This window comes from Protopterus annectens, chromosome 4.part0 (assembly GCF_019279795.1).
Source record: "Protopterus annectens isolate FY-2018-M chromosome 4.part0, PAN1.0, whole genome shotgun sequence".
Taxonomy (NCBI): domain Eukaryota; kingdom Metazoa; phylum Chordata; order Ceratodontiformes; family Protopteridae; genus Protopterus; species Protopterus annectens.
This window is the reverse complement of record NC_056733.1, coordinates 890,802,774-890,830,125: the sequence shown is the minus strand read 5'-3', so window position 1 is coordinate 890,830,125 and position 27,352 is coordinate 890,802,774. Positions and strand designations below refer to the sequence as shown.

General features: G+C 43.2%; 1 protein-coding gene across 4 annotated transcripts in view; it reads left to right on the top strand.

The window, feature by feature from the left end:
* EIF4ENIF1 (eukaryotic translation initiation factor 4E nuclear import factor 1) overlaps positions 1 to 27,352 on the top strand; it is a 1,251,142-nt gene that overhangs the window by 620,467 nt on the left and 603,323 nt on the right. For all 4 annotated transcript variants that reach the window (XM_044068847.1, XM_044068848.1, XM_044068846.1 and 1 more), the window contains one exon: positions 10,009 to 10,088. In XM_044068847.1, coding sequence (XP_043924782.1) covers positions 10,009 to 10,088 — 80 coding nt within the window. The remainder of the gene's footprint in view (positions 1 to 10,008; positions 10,089 to 27,352) is intronic.

Genomic DNA, 27,352 nt, shown 5'->3' with positions numbered 1-27,352 from the left:
CAGTGTTGACTTTTACTGCACCACGGACCCCAGTACTCCGTCTTTGGATCAGTTTTCAGGACAAGCCTTTAGCCCATTTTTGGACCGACCTGACTCCCCCTCAGGAGTGTCGTTAAGGTCTACCAGGAGTCTATCTGAATTGGATGTGGTGTGCCTGTTCGATCAGCTGCTGACAGCTAGAGGGATTACAGATTTTCCTAAAACCCATCCCACTCCGGGTTTTGGGTCCTTTGCCCCTGCGACTCGCACGTTTTCTCCTCCCTTGGACCCTCCGACGTCTGCGGGAGGACTTCTCAGCTCGGTGCTGATAGTTACCTTCTCTGAGGCTCCAAAGCCCCTTTGGGTTTTGGTTCCTTTGGAACCTCCCCTTCCTCAATCTCATACTTGGTGGGCCCAGCCCCAGGTTTGGTTGCAGTTGTTTCATTGGTTCCTCAATCTCATACTTGGTGGGCCCAGCCCCAGGTTTGGTTGCAGTTGTTTCATTGGTTCCGTCTTTGGACCTGGGGCGACTTCTGCCCTGGTTTTACTTGAGGCTCCGTCCCTGGTTCAGAGATTGTCTCTCTGTTCCGGGCTCCCATTCCTCTTTGGGCAGGCCATCTTCCGGGTGATGGAGAGGGTGCTTGCTTTGGGAAGCGCTCCTCCTACATCAGACATATTCCCCTTGCTCCTTCTGCACTGCAGCTATCACAGCCCCCCCCCCAGGACACAGAGAGCACAAGCCTTGGGAAACCCCTGTAAAGGGTAACTTTTCTGAGTCTTCAGATGCTCCCAGTGAAGAACCACCTCAGAAATGGATGTATAAGAGGAAACACATGGACACCCCAGACGAGTCCCTCACTGAGGATATGGACTGCGATGATGGGGCGGGGGGTCCCCATGGTCACTCCCTAACTGTCTCCTTTGGAGTCTTCCTGGAAATTGAGGCAGAGGGGGTGACTGGAAGCTCTCAAATCCTTCCTCGGCGGAATCTGTATTCTTGCAGTCTTTCCGTGCTTGGCCCTGTACTTCTTGGGTGATCCCTTTCCCCGCCGATGAGTTAGTAAAGCTCATCGTGCAGCAGGCATGGAAGAACCCTGATACCATTGAGGCCATTCCCCGGAGACCAAACAAGATAATCCCCCCTCCAGAGAAGCAGCTGTATTGGCCTAGACTAGAGGCTTACCAGTAGACGCTATGGTGGTGGTGGCTGCCACAAAAAAGAACCTCGCAGAGGAAAGTCTTGCTGTCCATCTGCCCAACAGAGTCCTGGGTGGTGGACAGATTAGGGAAGCGAGTTTTTGCTTCAGCGACCTTTGCTGTCAGGTCTCTAAATTACTTTTTCACATTTTATGAGGCTCCAAAGAGATCTCATCTCTGAACTCTCTGGAACCCTTGTGGGTCAAGTTTTGGACAGGGCACGTGATAAAGTTGCTTCCCAGCTTGCTACCCTAGTCTCTTTCCAACTCATCTATGAGGTTGTTGTCCCATGCAACCGAAGGGGGGGGAGGCTAGAGCTGCCAGTGCAGGTGTAGTTGAGAGACCACGCCTGGATGCTCATTTGTGACCTTGCGGACTCTGTCTTCCTTGTTTAGCACCCCTATCAAAACATCCGCTCTGTTCAGTTCTAAAGTGAATGACACATTAATCAGGTGCGAGCAGGACGGAAAAACCTAGTCTGCTGTTGGCCTATGTTTTTCCAAACCTCAGCACTCTTTCTCCAGGAATTGGAGGAGTAGAAAGATATGGCACAAAAAAATCTGTCCTTTCCGTAGTGCATGTGGTTGAGGATTCCCCCAGAGGCAGAGGGGGTTCCAATAATGGAAGATGCCCCTTTTGGGGCAGAGGGGGTCCCCGAAATCAGAACTTTGGGGATTTTCTCTGGAAAACCTTATCAGCGCTCCTGAAGCGTTGCCCAAATGCTTTCCTCTGGAAGCAGTCGGGGCTCATTTTCTCTGCTCCAAGCTGCCTGGCACTATATTACAAACTATCAGTGGGTGCAGAGAATAATTTCTAGGAGTTATATCCCTCTGATCTCTTATCCAAGTCCTCCAAAATGCCTTCTCGTTGTTCCACCCAGTCAAAGGGAAGAGGCAGCTTAAGAAAATAAGAAAGCTGTGTCTAAAATGAGTCATCCAATAAGTCCCCCTCCCAGACCAGTGCAGATCTGGTTTTTACTCTAGATTCTTTTTGGTGCCAAAAAAATACTAGGGACTGGAGACCCATTTTGGATCTCAACCCACTAAACATATCCGTAGTTCAGACCCAATTCCGCATGGTCACGATACAATCCATTCTCCCAGTTTTTAGGGAGGGTGTGTGGATGTGCTCGATAGATCTCCTGGATGCGTATTACCACATGAAAATGGGCAAGCGCTCCAGGAGTCTACTTGGCTTCTGTCTCTGAGCAAATCATTACCAATTTAGAGCCCTGCCATTTGGTCTCTCGACGGCCCCCAGTGTTTATAAAATGCCTAGCAGTAGAGACAGCTCATCCGAGACTTCAGGGATTCTAGTGTTTCCATATCTAGATGACTGGCTCCTCTCTGCCCCCACCAAGCACTTGCTGGTCAGGGCCCTCTGCTACACTCTAGCACTTGCGGAGTTCCTAGGCATCAATACACGGGGGGGGTCCAGCTTTCACCCCACCCAACAATTGGAATTTATAGTAGTAGTATTTAATGCTCAAACAAGCCAATTCTCTTCCTCCTCACAGACAAGAGATTAAGGTTACAAGTACAAGTGATACTGTTGAAGGAAGGTGTCTGCAAAGGAAGTTCTACAGGCTCTGGGGTCTGTCGGCAGCCATCCCAATTGTCTCCCTAGCAAGATTGCTTATGAGACTACTAAAATGGCTCCTTTTGTCCCAGTGGGGTATTCAGTCTCCATCGTCTGAACGTGCAGATCCTCTTCACCAGTTCCTGCAAACACGATCTCCTCTGGTAGATGAGAACAGACAAATCTTTGGTACTGCCCCTTCCAGACTCTCCAACCCAACGGTGACCACGGATGCTTCCCTGGTGGGGTGGGGGGTCACTTCTAGGGAAAGACTGTCCAAGGCACGTGGTCCAGCTTGGAGGTCAACTTGCATATCTATGTCTTGGAGTTAAGAGCGGTGCTGTTAGTGTTGCAGGCACTTTATCCACCCCTTCTGTCAGGAACGATTGCAATCTAGTCTGACAATGTCAGTCTGGTACATAAACAGGGAGGGACCAAATCCTACCTCCTATGTCACAAGGCCATGAGAATTTGGCATTGGGTGATGGCTTCCAACCGCCTTTTAATTGCAGCGCACATCTTGGGGAGCTCCCATGTGATTGCCCACCGGCTGAGCAGATGCATCCTCAGTCCACACGAGTGATCTCTCAACCTGAATGTGGTGGCAGAAATCTTCAGCCATTGGGGCCAGCCTTGCTGCAGTCTATTCGCTTCCCCTTCAAACAAAAAAATGCAGCCGCTACTTTGCCCTCTTAACCCCAGACTGAGTCAGAGATGCTTTGACTCGCGATTGGCCCGAGAGTCTCCTCTCTGCTTATCCTCAGATACCTTTGATACCCCTTTTTCTAAGGAAAGCAATCCGGTTGAGATGTAAAGTAATCCTCATTGTCCCCTTCTGGCTTTGACAAGTGTGGTTTCCCTTCTTCCGGCCTCAAATGTTACAAATTCCTTGGATCCTGAACCACTCATCAAGACCTAATATCTCACCCACAAGGGCTGACTCCCCCAAATCTATCCACTCTTAGGCTGACCGCTTGGTTTTTCCACTTCTCCACTTCATTAGTCGCCAGACAGGAAACCCTGTCCTCACCCATCCACAATATTTTTCTGGCCTCCCATAAACCATCCACCAGAAAACTCTAGAGACAAATGGAACTATTTGCTATCTGGTCTGATAATCAGATGCTAGATTCTTTCAACTTCTCCAGCTGCTATACTTAAGTATCTTTGAGTTGTTTGACAATGGGACATCAGCTTCTACTATTAGTTCATTTAGCAGCTATTTCCAGTTTCCATAACTGCTCGGATGGTGTTCCTCTTATCTCCACCCGCCTTTGCAAGACCTTTCTCAAGGGAGTTTTCCATAGCAGACCTCTCATCAGGCAACCTGTGGAGACATGGAATCTCTTTGGTTCTACAGTCTCTCTACCCCCCCACTCCTTTGAGCCTGCTGCGACATGTGATCTTAAATTTCTGTCATTGGAATCACTGTTTGGCGTTTACATCAGCCAGACGGATCTGAATTACAAGCCTTATGCATCAAGAGCCCATATCTAATCTTCCATAATGACAAGGTATCCCTTCGTACTAACCCTTCCTTTCTCCCCAAAGTGGTGTCCAGCTTCTCTGTTAACCACTCCATTGAGCTCCCTGTGTTTTTTCCAAATTATTCCAACAAGGGAGAATACTGTTTATGTTCATTGGACGTACATAGACAACTATGCTTTTACCTGGACAGGACTAAGTCCTTCCGCAAGTTGGACCAACTTTTCATTTCCTTTTCTGGCCCAAGAATGGGATGTGTTGTATCAAGTTACTTTATCAAAATGGCTGAGATTGCATTACCTTTTCATACTCCCTAGTGAATTAATCTAAACCTGTTAAAATCAGAGCTTGTTCAACTAGGGCCATCGCAACTTTGGTTGCCTTTCACTCCAGGGCTTCCTTGGATGACATTTACACAGCAGCCATTTGGGCTAAACCCCATACTTTCATCAAGCATTACAAATTGGATTTGGTCTCCAGGGGAAGAGCGGCCTTTGGCTCTATAGTTCTTAGGAATGTTCTTCCATTGGGGCCATCCAGGTTCTCCAAGTAGCTTGGGATCCTATCCCATCAGTGATGAATAGGAAGAAGATTAACAACTTCAGATAAAGAAGTTCTTACCATAAAATTCCATCTGAGTTGTTGTTCTTCCAGTCATCACACCCTCCCACTGTCCCCCACCAAAGGCTCCTGGTGGTTCTTCTGGGTCCTTGTGGTGGTTCAGGGTTTTTGAGCAGAAATGGCCTCTGTTTTCTGTTCTATATGTTGCATGCAAACTCCATCTGAGGTAACTGGGAAGAAGGGCATTGAGGGTAGCAGCTCGAGTTTTTGGTGTACGCGAGCTTGGTATTAGACACTGTTCCGAGGGCTCGGAACAGAACCCATCTGATGACTGGAAGATCAACTCAGATGGAACATTATGGTAAGACTTCTTTTTTTTTTTGCATTTGAGACTTTCTAGTTTATTGAAAACATTTAAACAAAAAGCTAAATAGATTTGCAGGACCCCATCCCTCTTCAGCTTACAATAAGCACAAAACTGTGTACGTCTTTAAAGAAGTTAGCCATCCAGGTAGGTACACTTGCCTCATATAGTTTGCTCTCACAAGCATTACATATTCTAAAGTTATTCATGCTAAAGCACAAAATGTGTTTACTTCCACAGTTTCAAACTTTATTTTTTACTGAACTGCTTGCCAGTGTACTTGTAAATGCTAGTTTCACTAATTTGTGCATTTGACTCAGCACAATGTTCATACTTTATGATTGTACCTGCAGTGCTAGTCTTCAAGTAAGAGCAGTAACTAAAAAAAACTAACTGCAGGTGCATGAAATGAGTTTCACTCGGAACACAGTTCAGACCACTCAGAGTTGCTTGCACTTTGTAGATGTTCTCTTCCAATGAAAGCATGTACAAATAGGTGGAGAATAGCCAATGGCTTTGCAAATGGAAGAAAACCTTTCTTCACACCATTTTTTCCCTTACTGTTAGTCCATTTGCTTTTAAAGTCTAACTTAAACCATGGTCATATACATTCATATTTGTAAAAACAAGGACTATGCTTAATTTAGCATAGAATGTAGTCAACTTAGCACTCCCTCCAACCCAGAACTCCAAGATCGCATTGTAGCTAACTTTCTAGCCTTTCTCACCTTACGGTGTAAAGCCTGGATACAATGCAGCTAAGAAAGGTACTTTCTTGTTTTGATATCCTTAGAATATACAGGCATCCCTGATGACTCTCATGTGACTCTTAAAATACCACTGAGTACACATTATGCAAAGTTGTTGTACAATATAACTTGCAGTTTACAAATATTATGCAAACATTACTAGAAAAATAGGCTACTTGCATCATTCCTTTCACAGTTCTAAATTAAGGAAAATTGGGGTACGAGTTTTATAGTTGACGCACCATTTTAAGTCAACAAAATCCCAGTTCTCTGCCACTTCATGAAAAGGCGATCTGTGTTTAATGCTGTATGTAATGAGATTCTGTAGTTCACTGATGGTTACCAATTTCAGTGTTCTTCCCAATCATGTCCATCTGCTGACATTTTCTGAAGTCCAAGCCCAGATTCTTCCAGTCAGCTTCTGTGCTTTGCCACGCAAGCTTTTTTTTTTTCCTTTGGAGCAGTGGGAAAGATTTTCCTGGCACGGTCCTTTTTATAACCTGCTGTTGGAAGCTTGAGAAGATTCCCCTTCTGCTTGCTGGCTCACTGTTGGATAAACTTTTTTTCCTTTCGCTGTTATCCATCCGCCAGCTGTTGTACATTGAAAAATGGGTTTGATCTTAAATATTCTGAGGTCTGCTAGGTACAGCAGCTTGAATCTAACATCGGTCTGCTTCCATTTTTGTTGGGCTAAATTGTGTGATGTCCCAACACTGGCCCAGTAATCAAGGAGCCTCAGTCCTCACCACTAGCACTAATGGGGGATATACATTGGGAGGATAACAAGTTACACCGTATTTCCAGATGCAGCTCTCTGCATCAAGTGCAGTTTCCCCTAAGAGCACCCAGAGATGACAGTCAATATGGGGCTGGTTTTCTCTTTCTCCAGATTCCCAGTAAGACTCCCCACTGGCACAGCTATAGAGTTGAGATCTCAGCTGAGTGGCCAAGACCTCCTGCACCCTCTGTCCAATCAGTAATGTGTCCCTGCCCAAGTAGCTGACCTCTCATACTGAGATGATTTGTACACACGTGGGAAAGGCGGGCACAGGTTAACTTGCTATGCCCCCTTCTGCCCAGACTATAAGGTAGTTTTTACTGCTGCCAGCCGCTCCTTATCAGCTACTTTAAGGTCCTTAACAAATGGTGCCCAATCTTAGGAAGTGTTGCTGTTAATCCAAATGATAGTTTGACCAAGAAAAAGGCTATTAGGAGGGGCCCACAGTGTCACCAAATCAAATACTCTCAGAACTTAAATGTCTCATATCAGCCACAGTGGAAGGTTTAAATATTTTAATAAGAAAATACTCAGTAAATCAGTTACATCAGAGTTCAAAATCATGGGAAATATTTAAAACGTGGCAGGACAATCCCTAAGAAAACATTTAAGCTGTACTTCACTATATTCTTGACTAAGAAATGATTTACCCTAGTAAACTTGCAGTGAAAGGCAAATGTGGTGAATGGGTTTTCTAGCTGATGGGTCAAATATAGAATGCTATCAGAGTTCTTTATTATCTCAAATATTACTGCTGAGAGAGCTTGCAGCATGACATAACTTGTCGTCTATCCCAGGTGAAACCCCCCACCGATGCAGCTGGTAGTGTTTAGCATCTGCCTATGAAAATACATGGACCTAACGTCTTTTGGCAAATGGTGGAGGTCATAAAATTTACATTCTTCCACATTTAAAGACTACAAAAAACCTCTCTAGCGCATTGTCTCCTGTTGACCTGAAACTGAAAGATAACATCCTTTTATTACATGGTTATAAAGTAATTTAAGTTTTCAGCTATTCTTCTGAAGCTAACTTGTTTCATTTTCCATTGTAACTGTTTAGATGTATATATTTTAACAAGAGTGTATACACATTTCTGCTCAGTACTTCACAAAATATCTCCAGCACACATCTGTACAATATAACATACAGTTCTAATACATCTCTGTAATACAAGCGTCTTACACGAAGCATGTTGACATTTACAAAATTACAAAATCTCAGATAGCTGTGCTGGCAGTATCTCATTTTGTGACTGCTACTCCGGTCTGGTGTAAAATGAGTAATCAATCAGTTGTTGCAAACACCTTGCTTGCCCTAGTTTAATATTTCTGTTCTGTTACTGTTCATGTCCTGATTTGGAGTATTCACATATGTCTTCAGTTAAGAAACCCTGCTATAGAAAGTATAGTTTGTACTTTTGCAAAATGAATGCAGCGTTTCAGTTTAAGGTAATCTTCAGTTTAAGGTAATTTCTCTGCGTACTCTGATCTGTTTTTGTAACTGCTCTTGGTAAGTCATGCTCAGCCTTTTTATTTCTATCTTTTTTGTAGTTTTCAGTTCATATGAATAGCTAGTTAAAACTTAATGTATTTTATTCCTTAACTTAAACATTTGAGTACATTCAGTTTATTTTATTACTGGAAGCCATCACCTGTACTAAACCTAAAAAACTTTTGTTTTGTTTTTTTTTTTGCCAGTCAACTTCTAGAAATATTTGTTCAGTTTTGATGACATTGTCAGTGTAATAGCTTGCAACTGAATTTTGCCTGAATTGAACTGTACTGGCTTTTCACAGCATTTTACACTGGGAGAATGGCAGATCACCTTGCATCCTTTTGTTTTCAGCCCCTCTTGGGAGCAGTCTTTATTGACTTGTCTCACTTACCAGGAATATTCATGTATACAGCCTTTCAGAACATTTTGCTGTGTTGCAAATGTTTACTACAATGTGGGCCAAGGTCCTCCAGTTTAACTTTTGACCACCCTTGGTGACTTGGTGTCAAGTACTCATTTCTGCCAGTCAAATAAAAGTACTAATATTTTGTAAAGAAGTACAGATTTCTTTTAATACCTTTCATACTGTGGTCCTGTCGCTGTGTCTAGCACTTAAGGAATTCTAAACCGGATGCCTACCACAGTTATGTAGTCAGTGGTGGTTGCTGCCTTACAGTATCTCGTAGGCATTACGTTGCACACAACTTTCCTTAATCTGCAGTTTGGCCTGGAAGTGCAGGACCTCTTTCACTGGCAGCCATGTTAATTTGGTAGTGGTGGGGGTTACTATCCCATTGGACATATAGTTCTGTTTACGCAGTCCTTGGACTGGAGTTACTGTACACTAAGTGGATTTTTATTTAATTTTTAAATGGGCTAGATGTGCAGGACCTGTTAGGTATGGACTGTGCAGCAAACTTTCTGCTGCTATCCTCACACTTAAGCTAACTTCATCTACTGACTTAAGTCTTTAGTTGTCCAACCTTATGGTTGAAGGTAGATAACTTCTCTAGAATAGTTATTTTTTAAAATGTTTTGAGTCCAGTATATGTGGACAGATGGCCAGTGGCAGTGTACCATTGTATGTGACATGCCTACATTCTGCTTCTGAAGGAATCTGTCAAACCAGTCCAGATGTGTTCTGTCCCTTTTTTGAGTAATTAGCTGAGTGAAGCCATAGCATTGAAGCAACAAATGACTAAAGTTGATGAGACTAGTAATTAATCTTTTCAGGTGAGTAGAGAGCTGGTGAAAGGTGCTTTTAATAGTTGGTGCACACTTGCTGAAGATTTGAGATCAAGTAACTAGTAACTGCTTCTACTGTCAATTTGGTTAGGTTCTTTTGTCAACAATATTGTATGTACTTTGTTAGCAGTAAGCTTGTCAGCAAAGAATAACACTGTGCTCAAAGCATACTCTGTAGGTTTTGTTTACCATGAGACTGTTTTAATATGGTGAATTTTGCAAATCCCGGTTGGTAGATGGACACTTGTAGTGTTTGTGTGGGTGTCTGTCGCGCATCTTTCAGTAGGAATCTTTCCCGTCTCTGGACTTCTCAAGGACACTAGTTGACATACTAGTTTTAAACTTCATCTAGCTTTTAATTTTACTAGTTGTGTGCCACCTTGAATAAGTCCTGATTTGGATTGGCCATTTTAATTTGAATGTTGAAATGAACATTTTTCAATGTCATTTGTAAACTATTTTTAACCAAGTTGTTAGAAGTTATGATTACCATAACATAATGCTGTATTGTTTGTAAAATTAATAAAAGCAAGTAGTTCATGTGTAACTATCAATTGCTTTGTTTTGGTTAACAGGTTTTGCCCCGGGTCATACACCGCTGATTGGAGAGCCTTACCATCAGTTTCCTAATGCACCCAGTCCAGTTCCTAGACAGGTAATTTTTACAGGAGTACTAAAATTAGGTTGTTGAGATTTGTATTAATTTAAAGGAGCAAGTGGGTGGGAGTTTAGTGACCAAGGTAACCAGTATAATATTTTACTTCAGTTAAGTTTATATTTTTAATTGTACAGTGGAATGCACTAAGAAATTGGAGTAGCCTTATTGCATCTGGGATATCCTGTGTAATCTGCATGAATACTGTAGGTTGGCCTATGCAAAATTGTATAAATCACCATTCAGTAATTCATAAATATCCTTTAAGGATGCATCTGCAGTCCTAACATATGGGTTGTCCTGCCTCAGGCAGCCCTTCGGTCGGCCGGATTCCAAAGTCTGGGTCTGGCCTCTGCTGATGTCGCACTTCACCCGACGTCATAGCTGCTGTTTATTGGGTATAAAGGCATCAGCCGACGCCATTTTCCTCTCTCTCTTGCCGCGCGGTGCCCGAAGCAGAAGCTGTTCGCAAGTGCCGGTCGGTCAGATCCAGAGATTTCTACTACCGAAGACTTCTAAAAAGCTAAGTACCCCGTTGGGGACTCTTTCTTGCCTCAGCCGATGTCAGACAAAGTAAATAATTGTTTAACTTGTGGGAAACAAATACCTCATAAGGATTTCCACTCTTACTGCCTTCCTTGCTTAGGCCCAGACCACGACGTATCAGCTTGTCTAGCCTGTGCCTCCTTCAACAGACGGACACTTAGACGTCGGTCGGAGTTTGCAGAGGAGTTTTTTGGTCCCGCTTTTGCATACAAAATGCCGTCGGAGACTCCGACTACTCAATTAGCTAAAAAGCGCAAAGAAAAGGACCGACACTCGCGGTCCGCGGTTTCTGCTGAAACCACGGTTAGGCCAACCGCGAGTGTCTCTGTTTCGGCTGAAACAGAGTCCCCGGTTCTTCGGCCGAAAGCATGCCTCCGATAGCCGAGGCCTCACAGAGCATGGCTGAATCTGCTACTGAATTTACTGCTACAGAAGCAGGCGCCCAGGATTTGTCAGACACTATTCCTTTAGACAAATCTACCCCTGCACGTGGGGCTGCTAGACCCCCTGCTTCTATGTCTATCAAGGCTTTTGCCAGGGCTAAAGCAGCTAAATCTTCTAAGGCCTTACCTGCAAAAACTCCTTCACATAGGCCTACCTCTAGTTCCCAAATGCTCAGCCTGGCTGAGGATCTCATTTCTTTGATCAGGGGATCCCAACCTCACCCAGACAGGGCCTCTCAGCCCCCTCTACACAAGAGGCCTAGGACTGAACCCCCGGAACCTGTCTACAGATTATTCCTCGGATGACTCAGACAATTCAGACCCTCACGAAGGCCCATATTCTCCTTATGAGGATTCTGATGCAGAAGACTCCATTCCTTCTGCTTCTCCTCCTGAAGAATTTTCTTTTGGGGAAACCTTGCATGCTATGAGGGAACACTTCCAATGGCAGGGCCAGGATTTTTCAGATTCAAGGAAAAGGCTAAGGACCTTTTTACACTTACCACAGCATAGGCCTTTAGCCATTCCGCCAGTACTAACAGTTGTTGATGATGCATATAATGATGTCTGTACTGCCCCTGATTCTCTTCCTCCGGCCCCTGCCAAGCCAGACGGATATTACAGGGTCCCGGACACACATTACCATTTGTATAAGGCTGCTGTTGCAGACCCTGAAACCATTTCACAGGGCCCTAAAGGTGTGGCAGCTGCTTCTGCCAAAAACCCTCTTCCCTCTGAAAGGGAATCTAGAGCATTAGAGAGATGGGGTAAAAAGGTTTATACTTCTGCTACTCTTTTGGCCAGGGCCTTGAACTGTCAATTTCACATGATTCAGTACCAGGAATTTTTGTTAGACCAGATAAACAAAAAAAAACTGTCTTCTCCTGAACCTTTAGACCACAAGTCCCTTCAGGATTTGGTACTTAACTCTCAGCAGGTCAGTAACCATTTCTTAAAATGTGGCTATGATGCACTGGAGGCTCCCTTTAGATCAGCTATGACTGGAACAGTGATTCGAAGGCATGCCTGGTTAAAAGAACAATCCTTACCAGACCATGTTAAGTCAAAACTCCTAGATGCTCCCATGGAGAAACAAAGTTTGTTTGGCTCCCCTGCACAGGAGGTTCTAAAGAAGGTGGAAGAAAAAGCAAAATCTGTCCAAACAGTCAAGGATTTCTTACAGGTCCAACCTCCGAGGTTTAGCAGAAATTGGCCTTCGAAGAATTGGTCCTTTCCAGACAACTCCAGAACGCAGAGAGGCAGAAATATACGCCCCAGAGGCAGAGGTCAATCTAGGGGTGCCTACAGGGGACGTCAGTGGCAACCTACCAACCAGAGAAGTACTGCCACAGATTCAACTACAACCACTTCCACAGGGCAGACACAATGACTTGGCTCTAGTTCCGCCTACCAGGGAACAACTGGAAGCACCCTTGGGTGGAAAGCTAGCCTTATTCTCCGACAACTGGCATTACATTACAGGAGACAAATGGACTTTACAAACAATAAACAAGGGCTGCAGGTTTCACTTCCACGCTCTACCAAAAAGGAGAGGGATGCCAAACCTACCACCAAGCCAAAAAACAGACTCTCTAAGACAAGTCAACAACTTACTAAGGATGAGAGCTATAGAAGAGGTACCACCTATGGAACAAGGCCAAGGATTTTACTCAAGGCTTTTCCTTGTACCAAGAAAAGAAAATCAATGGAGACCTATTCTAGACTTGTCCGCACTGAACACATACCTCATTGTTCCAAAATTCAAAGTGCTGACCCACCAGCAGCTTCTTCCCATGCTGGGCAAGTAGTCTTGGCTGGTGACTAGATCTCAAGGAGGCATACCTGCACGTCCCTATACGACCAGATTGCAGAAGACACCTCTGATTTCTTGCAGGATCAGAGCATTATCAATTCTCAGCATTGCCTTTTGGCTTATCTACTGTGCCCAGAGTATTCACGAAATGCCTGGCATCAGTAATTGCTCATTGCAGGCTGCAGGGGATTCAAATTTACCCATACCTGGACGACTGCCTAATACAAGCAGACAAGGCAAAATTGACAAAAGATTTGGAAAATATCATACAACTGTTGCAAGCCTTGGGATACACAGTCAACATGCAAAAGTCAAGACTAGTACCATCCCAAAGGATAACATTCTTGGGTGCAGAACTGGATACATCAACTCAGATGGCTTTCCTCACAGAAGAAAAACAAAAACTACTACCAGCCTACTTCATGACATTAACACCACAAACTCGGCTTACTGCAAGGAAAGTCCTGCAAGCCCTGGGCTACATAGCATCATGCATAATATTGGTTCCACATGGCATCATGCATAATATTGGTTCCACATGCCAGGCTGCATATGAGAAAGCTACAATGGTACCTAAGGAATGTATGGTCTCAACACAAGCACAGTCTAGAAGCCCAGATTCCAATAATTCCATGCCTGAAGCAAGAATTCCTGTGGTGGGCTCAGGCCTGTCAGATGAACAGAGGCTTGCCTTTCCACAAACCTCATCCAAACCAGACCATCACCATGGACGCCTCAGACCTAGGATGGGGGGCACACATGGTGGACAAGTGTATTCAAGGCCTATGGACCCAAGACCAGCTGAATCTACACATAAATCTAAAGGAGATGCTGGCAGTGAAACATGCGATCCAGGCATTCAGACCACTCCTACAATAGGGTCATCTTCTGATAAGGACTGACAATACCACAGTCATGTGGTACATCAACAAACAGGGAGGTACACATTCATATCCTCTATGCCGGATGGCAATGGACCTGTGGAATGTGGCCCTGAATCTCAACATTCAACTTCAGGCCAGATTTGTACCAGGAAAAGAAAACTCTCTAGCAGACACCTTAAGCAGAACTACCACGGATGCTCACGAATGGATGCTGCATCCAGATATCTTCAAAACCATAACAAAGAAATGGGGACTACCTGAGACAGACCTGTTCGCCTCCCCACACAACCACCAATTGAAGAAATTCTGCACAAGAGCATACCACCCACTTGCTTGGAGGGTGGACTCCCTTTCCTTCAGCTGGAAAAACCTGACAGCATATGCTTTTCCACCTCTTCCCTTGATGTACAAAGTTCTACTGAAGATCAGAGAGGATCAGCCAAGGGTAATCCTGATAGCTCCAGACTGGCCGAGGCAACATTGGTACCCGCTACTGAGAAGCATGTCTCGGACACACGCATGGCCTCTACCTCTATGTCCCTTACTTCTAACACAGGACAACTACAAGATCCTACATCCAAACTTGAAAACACTGCAGCTAGCTGCTTGGAATATTGCATAAAACAAAATAACCCAGGTTTATCCCAGAGGGTTAAGGACATTATCCTGGAGGCATGCAGACCTTCCACAAGGAAGACTTATTCAGCCAAGTGGAAAAGATACCTCATTTGGAGTGCAGCAAAGGGAGAAAATGTCTCCTTGGCAAACATAGCACACATCCTGGAATATTTAGCAGAACTATTCCACAATGGCCTGTCTTACTCCTCCATTAAGATTCATGCATCAGCAATTTCAGCAGAATACAACATGGATCCTCCTGTCTTCTCTCATCCTCTACTCAGGCAGTTCTTGAGAGGAATCAAAAATGTAAAACCTCCAAGGAAACCACCTTTACCTACATGGGATCTCAACTTTGTGCTGGAAAAGTTAACACTTCCCCCTTTTGAACCAGCAGCAACAGCAGACTTACAGTTCTTGTCTTGGAAAACTGCTTTCCTGCTAGCAATCACTTCAGCAAGAAGGGTATCTGAGTTACAGGCATTAATGGCAGTACAGCCCTTCCTTATCTTCCATCAGGACAGAGTCTCTCTGAGAACTAACCCTACCTTTATGCCAAAAGTGGTCTCCAGAGTATCATTGAACCAAGCGATTCATTTACCTACATTCTTCCCCAACCCACAGAACATGGGGGGAAAGAATGCTACATACCTTGGATGTGCACAGACAATTGCGCTGCTATCTGGACCGAACTAAGACCAGAAAAACTGACCAGCTTCTGGTAGCATATGCAACAGGAATGCAAGGAAAAGCAATTTCAAAACAGACCATCTCAAAATGGATAGGAAATTGCATTCATTTTTGCTACTCTTTTCATGGAAAGACAACTCCTGAAAATATCAGACCTCATTCCACAAGAGCTACAGCCACCACTACAGCTTTCCTACGAGGAGTGGCTACCAAAGACATTTTAGAAGCTGCTACTTGGAGCTCCGTGCATACATTTGCCAAGCATTATAATCTACCCTTATATTCTAGATCCCGAGCAGGTTTTGCAACTGCTGTTTTGCAAGGGATCTTAACTACACCATCTTTATCTTAGTGCCTCCTCCCCCAGTTTGGCTATGGTATTCTACCCATATGTTAGGACTGCAGATGCATCCTTGAAGGACATAGTACAGTTTTGTACCTACCATAAATGTAGATGTCCGATAGGTATGCTTCTGCAGTCAGGATTACCCACCTTCCTTCCCCTCTGTGGTATTCCTAGGGTATTTACCCCTTCTTTTAGCTAGCTGGCGGAATCTATTATGGTGTATTTGTTTGTATATATGTATATACTTATATATCTTTATATTTGCTCTCTACTGTTTGGAATTATTTGCATTTATCCAAATTGAGCCTTCCTAGAGGGCACCTGGCATCTGGGGCAAGAAACAGAGGAAAATGGCGTCGGCTGATGCCTTTATACCCAATAAACAGCAGCTATGACGTCTGGTGAAGTGCGACATCAGCCGAGGCCAGACCCAGACTTTGGAATCCGGCCGACCGAAGGGCTGCCTGAGGCAGGACAACCCATATGTTAGGACTGCAGATGCATACCTATCGGACATCTACGTTTATGGTAGGTACAAAACTGTACTTTTTAGAAGTATTGCTGATAACTACATCCAGCTCTTCCTGCAATCCTTTGCACATGGTATAAATTGCTTAAGAAAACTGTTACTACTTGTAAAAGCTTACTTGTAGCTACTGGTCTGTAGCCACTTTCCTTTCATGTGCAAGTATTTTTAACAAGTCACACCAGTGGCTTCAACCCAAAACCACTTGTCAGTTTCCTGACAGCAGTAGACTTGATATTTGAGCTAATAAATGTTCTTTGGTTAAAACTTCACATATGTCTTGTGTGTGATTGTGGGCTACTGGTTATAAACGGACCATAGCATTTTGGTTTTCTTTAAAGATGTCTTGTTTTGGGGGAAGGAATAAAAGTTCATTGTTAGTATAAGTTCACTGTGAGCCTAAAATACTAAATCTTAATTTAGTGATTGAAGCCAATTGGCAAGTCAGTAGCAAAGAATATCTTGCTAACAACTTTTTGAATGTTTGTGCCAGGGGTTTGACAAGTATTTAGAATGAGTGCAAAATGACGAATTTCTCACTTGTGCAGCTGCTTGAATTTCTTGTGAAAGCAGATCTTTTTTCCTGCAGGGCTTTAAAGATTACTTTGGTTTGTGAGAATGTTGACAGTGTCAGAATGAAAACACTGTGGTGATAGTTTGATTTCTAGGGGTGCATTAAATTAAGCAGATGGTCCTTTTTCTCTGTCTTTTGCCTCTACTGCTAGCCATGTGTGTGTAAGTGGGGTGGCATGACTAACTTGAGCAGTTCTCAGTAAACTGAAAGCTGATTGCGGCATTGCCAGTAATGTAGATGGTGTTTAGAAGAAACATTCGTGTTTTGGAATTGCTACATAAACTCCAGCCCCTGGTTACATCCAAGGGGTTGGCATACAGCATCCTACATAATGTACACCTGTAGGACAGCAGAATAAATTGGTGCTCCACTCTTGTGAGCTCTGGTCTTCACCAGGAATTTGGCTATAGAGAATGTTTAGATATGCAGTTCCCATACTTTCACTCAGGATGAGGTTGGCAGTCTAAAGCAGGTCCAACATATGCCTGAGCTACATTCATACTGTCATAATCATGCATTTACCTCCATAGACCAACAAAACTAATTTTAGAGATTTTAACAGTTCCACCCTGATGCTTAATTATTTTTTACTGAGAAGATCAGCAGTCTGGTATTATAGCACCTGTCATGAAAGTACTTCTTGGTTGCGTTTTTCTTTGACTTGAATGTTTTATGAGCTCCAAGCACTTGCAGCTAGTGAACAGTGCGGCCTTCTGTAGTGGCATTAACTTCAGAACCGATCCATGTTTGTGCTTAAGGTGGTGGCACCAAACCAAAGCCGTATCTCACAATGCTTCAGATTTTTCATAAATTTGTGAAAAATCTACTCTTAAATTTGACTTTATATCCTTCAGGTTCATAGGTTGATAGTAGGCTATATGCCCTGGGCATTTATCAGCCTAGAGAGTGTATTTGGCTTGCACCACCCCATAAATGGGTTTTACTGTGCCCTTTTTTTGGTTACTTTGAGCCTTTGTCTAGTAGTGAGACAGAAGTGGTCCCCGGAGTGAACTTACAATCTCCCGTCCACTCATCAAGATTTCTCTTTAAGAGAGCAAGGGGCTCTGCCTGATATTGACTGGGATTCTATTCCAGAGTACTGGGAGCCTCTGGGTCAAGAATCTGTCTCCAGCATGTCCTATTAATTTCTGTGTTGAGATTCAAATCCCTTGAGCACGTAGCTCTAGTGGATTTGGATTTTTTGAGGTGGAGCATGTCCATTAATTCTGGGTTGGACATGGCTTTGTCAGGCACAGATCGCCTCTAAGGTGGTATGCAACTGAGTAGAGCTTGAGTTTCTTTAACCTGGCAGCATAGGTCATCTGTTTGAGACCCTTGATCCTCTTGGTGAGGTACTTTTGTGGTCTCTCCAGTTGCTGCAGGTGACAGGTAAGGTACATCCCAAACTGGGCATTGTATTCCAATTATGGGCCTGATGAGGGATGAGTAAAAGGGGCGCAGTGACCTCCGTGGATCTAGATGTGAACCCTTTCATGATGAGGTGGGCTATATAAAAGGTCTTTCTAACCAATTTGGCAGTGTGGTTGTCAAAGGAGAGATTACTATCAACTTGGGGTCCCAGGTCCCCAGTTACTTCCTCCGTACTTAATGGATTACCGCCTATATGGTAGTTTGTGGGCACTGTTTTTTTCCAAAGGGTATGACTATACACTTCTTGGTGTTTAGTTTCAGGCCATGGCTTTGGCACCAGTTGTCAGTCTCTGAGACCCTTTTGGAGGATGCCTGTGTCAGCTGGAGAGTCTATTATGGCACCCAGGTTGCAGTCATCTGCAAATTTGGTCAGCCATAGTCCTTCAATGTTGGCCTGTACCTCTGAAAAATATATACCGAAGAGTGGTCCCAGGACTGAGCCTTGTGGGACGCCACTTGTAACAGGTTTAGAGTCTGACATAGCTCCTGCAATTCTGACCATGTGGGTTCTGTCCTTGAGCCAGTTTGCAACCCATCTTATGACATAGGGGGTTGATATTTAGGCTGGAAAGCTCATCTATGATGCCAGAGTGGGGTATGGTGTCAAAGGCTTTTGTGAGGTCCAGGTAGGCAGTGTGGACTACCTTACCTTCATCTATGGCCTTGGTGACTGTTTCGAAGAAGTCTACCAGGTTCAAGAGGCAGGATCTGCCTTTAACAAAGCCATATTGTGTAGGATCTAGGGTCTGCAGTTCCCCAATGACTTGGAGTCCCATGATCAGCTCCATGGCCTTGCAGACTAGGCTAGTCAGGCTTATGGAGCGATAGTTCTCAGGGTCCGTTGAGGCTCCACCTTTGTGGAGTGGGACCACTGTTGCTGTACGCCATTCCTTGGGGTACATAACCTGTAAAAAGGCTGAGATTGAACAGTAGCCTAATATGAGGTTTTAGCTCCTCTTGGAGCTCCTGTAGGATGCAGCCCGGGACACCGCCCGGTCCCATTGATGCTGTGTTTTTTGCTTTGGAGAGGGCAGCTGCTACCTGAGCATCTCTGACAGGGAGAAGAGACTCTGCTCGGATAGATAATTGGTTCTTTGGGGGGGGAAGGGGGGGGGGAGAAGTTTGCACTGAACCTGTCCGCCAGGATGTTGGCAATGTCTGTGGGTTCAGTGTATTTTTTGTCATTTTGGACCAACTCCGAGCATATCTGTGAGTTGCCACCCAGGTGTCTAACAACTAGAGAGCCTTATGGTTATCTTTAGTGTCTTGTGCAATTTTTCTCTCGAAGCTGGCATTGGAAGACTTTATGAGGGACCGTAGTTTTTTGCTAATACTGATCAGTTATGCCTTCTTATTGAGGGATTTTGCTCTCTCCTGCAGTAGCTTTCTCCTTTTGTATAGTTTATTTATGGCCGTGGTCTACCAGACAGGATGTCTGCCTTTGCAGGATTGGGTCTTGGTTTTATTTGGGATTGCATGATCCATGCATTCCTGAAGATGTCCATAGAATGCATTTATGTAGGACGCTGCTGTTTGGGCGGTAGTTTCCACTGGCCTGGGGGCTTTGAGTTATTTCACCTCTGTTTTGTGGAGCGTGAAATTAGCCTTGGAGAAGTTTATTGTGTTTTTTTGGGGTGGTGAGATCGGGGTGTGGATGTCCAACGAGATTAATTTGTGGTCTGATCTTACCAATGAGGGATGTACCTCTAGTGTAGAGCATAGTCCCAATGTTTGTGATGACCAGGTCAAGTATGTTTACCCCTCTTGTAGGCGTGGTGACCAGTTGTTCCATAGCATTTGAGTTTATAAATTCCAGGAACCTTTGGGCTAGGCTGTTGGGGCTTGAGTAGTGTTCCCAGTCTATGCTTGGGTAGTTGAAGTCGCCCAATATAAAGGTATTTGGAGAGGCATTCATATTCTCCAATGTTCTCAGGAAAGCCACGTGAGATTCCAGAGTCTGGGATGGTGGTCTGTAGCAGGCTATAAACTGAAATGCAGTTTTGCCCACTGTTAGTTGCACATTGATGGTTTCTGATGCTTCATGCAGTGCCACTAACCTGGAGGTGTGGGTATCCTTGACGAATATGGATACTCCCCGTCCTTTTGTGGTTTGGTCCAAGTTTTGGGGCCGAAAAGCATGGTATGAGGTATAACCTGGTAGTGCTGTGGTGCTCTCGGAAGCCTTGAACCAGGTCTCCGTTACTGCACAGACATTGATATTCTCCATGCTGAGGAGAGCCAAGAGTGCTTGGAATTTGAGGTTTAGACTTCTGGCGTTGAGTAGCATTACCCTTAGTTTGTTTTTCCTTGTGTTGTCTATGGAGGTGTTTGTCTTTTGAGCCTTGCCTAAAGAAGGCACTATGGGGGTGGCAAGAGCCTTTGCCAGTATCCGAAAGCCCATAGGTGACAGGTGCAAGCTGTCCCTAGCGAAGCAGTGTGGCTTGTCGAACATGTCATTCCAGGCTGACAGACACTGGATCCCCTTTGAATGACACCAGAACTTTAGCCAATTGTTAGTAGATCATTTTGTCTTTATACTGTCATCATTTTCGGTGAGGGTAAGATGCTACTCAAGGTCAGGTCATACCTCTCTGGGCTACATGATATGAGAGCTCCTCTCTCTCTGCATGTAGTCCTGAGAGGTACGGCTCAGGTCATTCACACCAGTCATATTTGTACTTGCTTTGGAGTGACCAGAGTGCTTGTTGTGGCGGATCCTGGCGCCTGACAGGCAGCTCTCCATGACCTGCTTGTTCAGCCTGGTCAGTGTGCCTGACAAGTCACCTATTACAAGTGTATCAGGTGTGTTTGTCCTTAAGGGCTGTGACTGTTTGTCACACTGATTTTGTAAAGTATGTTTAATTTTTTTTTGTTGTGCAGTTGAGGTTGCTTGGATGCCTCTGCTGTTTAGGCATATTTGTATTTAGAGCCTCCGAGTATGTTTTAGTGTTTGCTTGATTTGATGATGTGGTAGGTCTGTGTGCGACTGGATTTGTGGTGTGTATGGTTACCTTCTCCCCCTGACTGGCTGCACCAGTATTGCATTGAGAGAGCTTAGCCTCCAGTTTGGCTATATGGTTGAATCTCTCACATATATTATTATTTGTTGGGGAGGAGGAGAGGGTTGTCCATGTACATGAGGCAGTTGTAACATTGCCTCAGGATTCCCAGATTCACCAGCTGGACTGGAGAGGAAACTGGCAACTGACCTTTGGACATGCCGGTATAGTATAAGTAACTCCTTTAAGGCTAACAAAAAGGACCAATAGGGGACGAGTATTCCTAGGGAGTATATGAGGATGTAGTGCTATTAGTTTTAGTGCTAACTTATATAATTGCTTGTAAGAGCAGTGCTAGGTTATAGGTTTAGAATACAGTCTTCACTTGAGAGGACAGATCAGATCTAAGGGAAAAAGTGAAGAGCAGACTTTGTGGAGCTGAGAATGGTTTAAGCCTGGTTAAGCGGCGCTGCCCGATGCTGCGCTATTGGGAAAATCGCACCAAAGTGGGTTTTTATACAGAACTTTAAAGAGCTAGAAATTGGCCCAAAATGGCCAGTAAACTACAAGATTCTTGTGCTGAGGTCACTCCTCCAGGGATAGATGGGCTGTTCAAAGCTCCCCACTCACACTGGTGAAAAAAGAAGCTTCCTTCTGTCCAAGTAAGGAAATGGGCCACACAGGAACTATTCAAAAGTCCAGAATACAGCAATGCCTGTATAAGGGACTGTTCTACGTCAGGAAAGATGGGAAACGAGGATATTTTTGTGTTTCTTTTTTTTTTTTTTTTCCCCCAGGAAAACAGGAAAAGTACAGCAAATTCTAAACACAGGCTAGCACACTTGAGTGGGCCGTCTCAACAGTTAAATTCAAACAAACTTTTACAAGTGCAGGTATGAGAACACAAAACAGGCTTAAAACAGGTAAATCAGCAGTTAAAACTCGGCGAGGAAAGACAGTCGCACAGGTAATAGTAAATTATACTTAAATCTTGAAAGCAGTCACTCTTTTCGTTTCTCTGCTGCTAGCACCACTCTGCAGGACCACGAGGAGCTGTTGCTGAGTAGGAAATTGCTTGCTGACATAAATCCTGTTAAAGTAATTGAGTTTTTAAGAATATTTAAAACTTGTCCTTGTTTTGTTTTTCATTATTTTTGCCTTTGTTCCCATCTCTTATGCAAAGATGTTGAGAGGGTATGCCATTGGTATTTTGTCTAACTCCTCACTTCAGATGGGAAAGTGTTGTATTTGCCAGGTACTCGCACCTTGCTGCTGTTATGCAAGTGTAAGGTGAGTGTGTTATACATGCTTTAGCAAGACTGGCTAGTCTTTAGATGGACACAAATTGCTGGCAGTTTTTTTTATTTTAGAAGTCAAACCCTGAGGGAGCAGGACAGAAACTGCTCCAGGGCTGCAGTCCCACCCCTACACCTTTCAAAGAACATCCCTGCTCATAGTGAAGCAGTTAACTGCACAGTTCTTACTTGTTTTTAGTGATTACAAAGGGTATATAATCTTGGAGCACATTGGGGTTTACATTTTCATTTGCTTTCGCAGGGCATGCCTTATGCCCACTGTGCCACAGGTTGAAAACGAATACTTTTCCCATAGGTGTGGACTGTTCTGTGACAAATTCATGTGATGTATGCCTATGTTAGGCTTTTCAGGTGCCTGAGCTGTAATTTTTCTTGACCTAACAGACGAATGATTGCTTAGGTTTTTGCTTGCTGCTCATTGCAGTATTGTGTTGAGACACCCCACTTTCTCAGAGGGAGTATGTGGCTTTTTTCTGCTAGATGTTATTGATGGCCTGTGCTTCAAGTTGGAGTGAAGTGCAATGACAAGTGAAAAGGGATAGAGCCTTCTACACAGTTGAGTGGCACAGGGGGGCTTGCTTCCCTAGAGAAATGCTTGTGCTAAAGTTTTGCATGTTGATTATCGTAACTCCTTTGCAATTTGAATGCTTGAGTGAGTGGGTTTCCTGGTAGTATGACCTGAGCAGTTTCAGACTAAGTTTTGGTCAGATGGTGGTGGTCACCCTATAGTAGTATTGGGGACAGTGTTGCTGTATAGACTATTGTCTTCCTTTCCCTGTAACTTGTGAGCACGTCCCTAAATTGCCATGGTGATGCGTCTTGTAGAAAAATGGAAAGTGGGTTTAACTAAGTTGTTTCTAGTTTAAAAAGAAAAGGGGTACCCATTGTCACTTCAGTTTTTTGGTATGTACTGAAAGTCAAATCTTTAGACCATTCAAGTTCAGAGTTTTCCAAGGTGAAAACTTAATGTTGCTCATCCTTGCGGGCTTTACTGATCAAGTGAAAATGATGCCTTTGGCGCACTATACAGCAATCTTTTCAGCAAGAGAAGCTGAATGTATGATGGGCCTCTTCACCTTTTAGCCATTTGTCAGGCCACTGCCTTAAAGGAGAGTTTAGTCCCACCCGAGTCATGTGGAACTTTAGGTGTTCAGAACAATGGTCTTCACTTGGATGAATGACATGGTACATTTGACTTTGGATGTCAGTAGTTTAGACACATGCTCTAGACGTCTACCCTATGTACCTTGAAAATATATATATACAGAAATTTTTATACGGAACTTTTTATTAAGCACTTTAGATTTATTGATGACCACATAGGTAGGTACTAGCCCTATTGGCTCTAGGACCTATATAAGCCTAGCCAAAGGTACCCTGGCTTTCGCCACCCAAGAAAATTATCTTCCTGTGCCACTGTAGAGCAGAGCCACAGAAGTGATCCCCGGGGTGAATTTCCTATCTCCCATCCAACCATCAAGATTTTTCTTGAACAGTGCTAATGAGCTTTGTTTGATATAGATAGGTAGTTTGTTCCAGAGTATGGGAAGTCTCTGGGACAGGAATCTGTCTCTACAGCATGTTCTGTTTATTTTGTTGATGAGGTTTAGGTCCCTAGAGCATGTAGCTCGTAGGGATTGGGATTTCTTTAAGTGGAGCATGTCTAAAAGCTCTGGGTTTGACATAGCTTTGTGGGTTAGGCAGAGATCGCCTGTGAGTAGGCGATATGCAACGGAGTAAAGCTGCAGTTTTTTGAGACTGTCTGCATAGGGCATCTCTTTGAGGCCGGTAATCCTCTTTGTGAGGTATTTCTGTGGCCTTTCCAGTTGATGTCTTGTAAGGTACATAGCAAAAGGGGCATTGTACTATAATGGGTCTGAGTGACGAGTAGAGGGGAACAATGACCTCTTTTTTCCTGGATGAGAAACCTTTTGTGATGAGGTGTGCCACATAGGATTTCCTGACTACTGTGGCGATGTGATTATCAAAGGAAAGACTACTGTCTACCTGTGTCCCAAGGTCTCATCACACTTTCGGTGTTGTCATCTTTATATGTAAGTGAGGGTATGAAAAGGCAGAAGTATTTATAGAGAGCTCGCATGAGAATGGATTTAGAATATGGTTTGGGTTGCAAAAAGGGAGGAAAGTTAATTTTTTAGACACAGAAGGTGAAAAGAATGGCAAAGTGAAAACAAAAATATATAGAAAATTTGAACAGGACCAAATATTGTATGGCACCTGTTGCCTTCCACCTTACACAATAGCATCTATACCGTATGAGGAATTAGAGTTAAAAGGTTATGCAATGATGAACAGGAAGGACAAGCAGAAATAAGAAAAGCAGTTAACATGTTTCCAGGCTACGAAGAACCAAATAAGGGAAGGAATCAAAGTAATGAAGGCCAATTATTGGTTGTAACTTGGAATAATTATAAAAGGTCAATGTACCTTATTTCCAGTAAGGTTGGAAAATCTAGTGAAGTACTGCTTGGCATTTATAAAAAGGGAAGAACCCTTCTTGAAAAATATTTGAGTTTTTCGTATAAATAAGGAAGAAGTATTGAGGATATGTTGGTTCATGGGGGTTGAAAAGACCCCTAGGAGAAAGTTATTTTTTAAAGGGACGTTTCCTTGTGGCAGTTGTATAACTTGTCAGTTTGTAGTTAAAACTTTCCCAAGTATTGCTGAAACGTTTTCAAGAACAAGGTTATTATACTTGTAATAGTGAAGGAGGAATATACAGGCTTAGATGCTGTGTGGAAGGTATTACATAGGAGAAAGCAAAATAAGCTTTGCCACAAGACAAACTATTTCTTGTGTCTCATTTAAGTGCCAGTGGCAGAACCTTTTCATAATTGCCATAATGGGGACCCAACTGGATTACAGGCTACAGTGTTAAGTTTAAAAATGAGTAACATAAGGTATTCAATGTAATTTAAGGAAAAAAATCTAGTTTCATCTTGAAATGTAATATATTATCCAAAAGGTTTAAAGAATGTAACCGGAGAATGTTTTTTGAGTTGACCTTATTTAGTTGCATAATTGATTGAAAGGCGCGTTCTATATAAAATGGGAATTTTATGGTGGGGTAAGACGTACTTAAAAGGCTAATGGTAGCAAAGGCGCTAGAGAATTTGTGTATTTTCAAGAAAAGTTTACTGAGCTTATTGTTCTATTTAAAGAATTGTGATCAACAAAGGGTGCTGTCACAATGGCTGTCCTATTTGGTTTATATCTGTTTTGCTTCAGTGTGTGGTTATATGCAACTTTTGATGGCCAGTGAGTCTTTCACCACTTTGCCTCATTTGTTTCGAGAATGGACACGGACTTGACACAAAAAACAATGCAACTTCATATTCCAGCAAAGAGAAATGAATGGTTCAGGTGCATGTGATGGTGTGGAAGGTAAAGCAGTGATTCTAACAGATTTTGCTTCAAATGTACTGAATAATGGGGAGGAAGACCGATGCAGTAGACTGGTAACCCATTTGCGTCCATTGGTAAAGGTGTCTGCAGTTCCGGAGATCCAGGCAGTGTGCGAGTAGTAGGATAACTTAATTTTTAAGGAGACTTCAGTGTACCTGAATTTGCAGAGTAAAAAGATACCAGTAATGAAATAAAGCACCCTGAGGCTTACGGGCGATAGAGGCCTCCCACCCCGTTTGACCCACATTTGGAGGAAGAAGACATTCTTTGACCATTGGATAGCACACCGATGCAGCTCTGCATGGGTGAATTTCCTTGTTGAGAGGAATTCACTTAAAAGACCTAAGCTTAAAGAGGAAACCAACAATGAGACATTGTATTCCTTTTCTTGTAATAACAAATTTCGTATGAAAAGGAACTGGCTGATAGAAAAAAAGACTAAACTTAATAGAGACTTAAGGGATTATGAACACGAGGGCATTCATTGTATCTACCAACCAGACACCAAAATGTCACCTGGTGCATTTTAATAAGTAACTGGAAACCAGGGCATCTCGTCAACGTCATTTTTCAGAGGCAAGTTTGGCATCCTCAACAGAGGGGGGAGAAGAAAATTAGGATGTTTAATCCTTAGACGGCAAATATTTAAACTTTTTGAGAAACTGGGTCTGTAGCAAGGGAACAGGAAAAGAATGTGGTATAGACAGGACTACCATGGAGAACATGGGTATGGTTCCTGCTCTAATAAGAGGTAAATGGAATTTAATATTGTGAGACTAGGAATGTTTTAACAGTTGATTGAATTTGTCTAAATTTGAATTTAATGAAATGGAAAAGGTATTAAAGGCCTGAAATTTATCCCCACAGCTCTGCCTAGGTTACATGAAATTAAGGGGGACATTTTGCAGGCTAATGCATTGGTTATATATTTGATTTTTTTTTTAAGTGGCACAGTAAAAGTTAGAAATGTATAGCAGTGATGAAATGTAATCTAGTGATGAGTTTTTTGTCATGCAACTGTTAGAAATGAATGCTTATTGTACTTTAGATGCAACAGTGATTGGAAAAAGCAATTTCATGCCTCCCTTTAGAAATGATTGTGCAACAGTTTTATTCTATATTAAGTTATGTGGAAAGGAATATCTATTTTAGAAACAAAATTGATTATAACGAGTGAGGATGAATGGTGTAGTCTAAAAAATATCTTGGTGCTAACAATGAACTGGTATTTAAATCGGTGGACAATGGGGGGAAACTAGTAGTTATGCATTTTTTACAATATTTAAAAATGTGTAAACATCTTAGGAATGAAAGTGTATATAAAAAGGTTGAAACTGATGAATACAAGTTTTAAATGAATATAATGCATTATTGCGTAAGGGGGAAAGATTAAAGTATTGTACACCCACAGATTTACAACAAAAGTTTAATGGTAAAAAAAAAACTGTTAAATGGCAAAGTTCTTGTGTACCAAAGATCCACAAAAGTTTGTGCCCCCTCCCCCCGGGTATGCCCATAGTATCGGCATGTGGGTTTTTTACCCACAATGTGGCTTGTTTCTTGCATGGATATTTTTTGAAGGAGATAATAAAATTGTCTTCCTATATGACTCCTTTGATTTAAAATTAGTTGTGAGGGTGGCCTAATGGTTA